Raw genomic sequence first — 1,066 nt, forward strand, 5'->3', positions numbered from 1 at the left:
GGTCCATGTTGGTCTGGCCTTCAGGCGGGATGCGTTTGTGCCGGTATTTCAGCACAAAGACAATGCAGTTGATGAGGAAGACCAAGATGGCCAGGCAGAAGACACCCAGGAGGGCATACATGCCTATCTCCAGGTCCGTCAGCCCTCGGGTCACCTGGACGAAGCCAGTGGGGATGGTGGGGAAGTCCTCAGTGGGGTGAGACGCGCTGGACATCTTACTGTCCTCGCTCGGCTCCGCTTTTCTCTCCACCTCTGCCCGCAGGGTGGTGCTTGCCCCTGTCTCCGCCAACCCCGGCTTGCTGGGCACATGGTCGTAGTCATAGGTTGGGTCCTCCTCGGACCCGAAGTGCACCCGTACGCTGGCCAAGGCTGTGAAAAGCACGCTCTTGCGCTTGGTCTTTTGGCAGCTCTCGCAGATGACCAGCTCAGCCCGCACCAGCTCCCCCGCACCCTCGCTCTCTGCCACCACCAAAGGGAACGCCCGGTCCTGAGTCACCGAGACCACCTTCTCGTCCAGGCTGCTCACCACCAGGTTGTAGTCCTTGGGGTCGTAGAGGGAGAGGGGGGCCGTGGTGCCGTCGCTGTAGGAAATCCACAGGCTCAGGAGCGCTTCCTGTGGGACCAACACAGGCACCAGTTGCCCAGCACGACGCCAGTCCCACCCCCACACCCTTGTCCAACCCTCCTCATCTGCATCCCCCTCTCCATCCAATTCACCATCTATCCCGCCATCATCCATCTTATTCCTTCCAACCACCACGCATTGTTTCCCCTTTGCTTGTTCTTCCCCATTCTTGCCCTGGCTCACCCCAAATCCCAGCCCCAGAGGTGCCAGATGTGGCTACCAGAGCTCGGCTGGGTACCGGATGGGATTTTTTCCAGACCCTTTTGTCCCCATGGTTCTGTCTTGTCCCCGGGTCTGTGTGAAGGTTTCAGGTGTGTTCTGGGGTCACCAGGGTGTCTGGAGGACAGGGGGTACTGCAGGAGCCTGGAATGACTGTGGGCAGGATTTGGTAGGGGGGGTTGCAGATGGAGCCATCACCCCACTCCAAGCTCCCCACTGGTC

General features: G+C 60.2%; 1 protein-coding gene across 1 annotated transcript in view; it reads right to left on the bottom strand.

The window, feature by feature from the left end:
* Nucleotides 1–4: 4 nt before the first annotated feature.
* TMEM132E (transmembrane protein 132E) overlaps nucleotides 5–1,066 on the bottom strand; it is a gene marked incomplete at both ends in the record, with an annotated part of 10,258 nt that continues 9,196 nt past the window's right edge. The window contains one exon of the mRNA XM_009871480.1: nucleotides 5–671. Coding sequence (XP_009869782.1) covers nucleotides 5–671 — 667 coding nt within the window. The remainder of the gene's footprint in view (nucleotides 672–1,066) is intronic.

The sequence above is a fragment of the Apaloderma vittatum genome, unplaced genomic scaffold, assembly GCF_000703405.1.
Source record: "Apaloderma vittatum isolate BGI_N311 unplaced genomic scaffold, ASM70340v1 scaffold26196, whole genome shotgun sequence".
Taxonomy (NCBI): Eukaryota; Metazoa; Chordata; class Aves; order Trogoniformes; family Trogonidae; genus Apaloderma; species Apaloderma vittatum.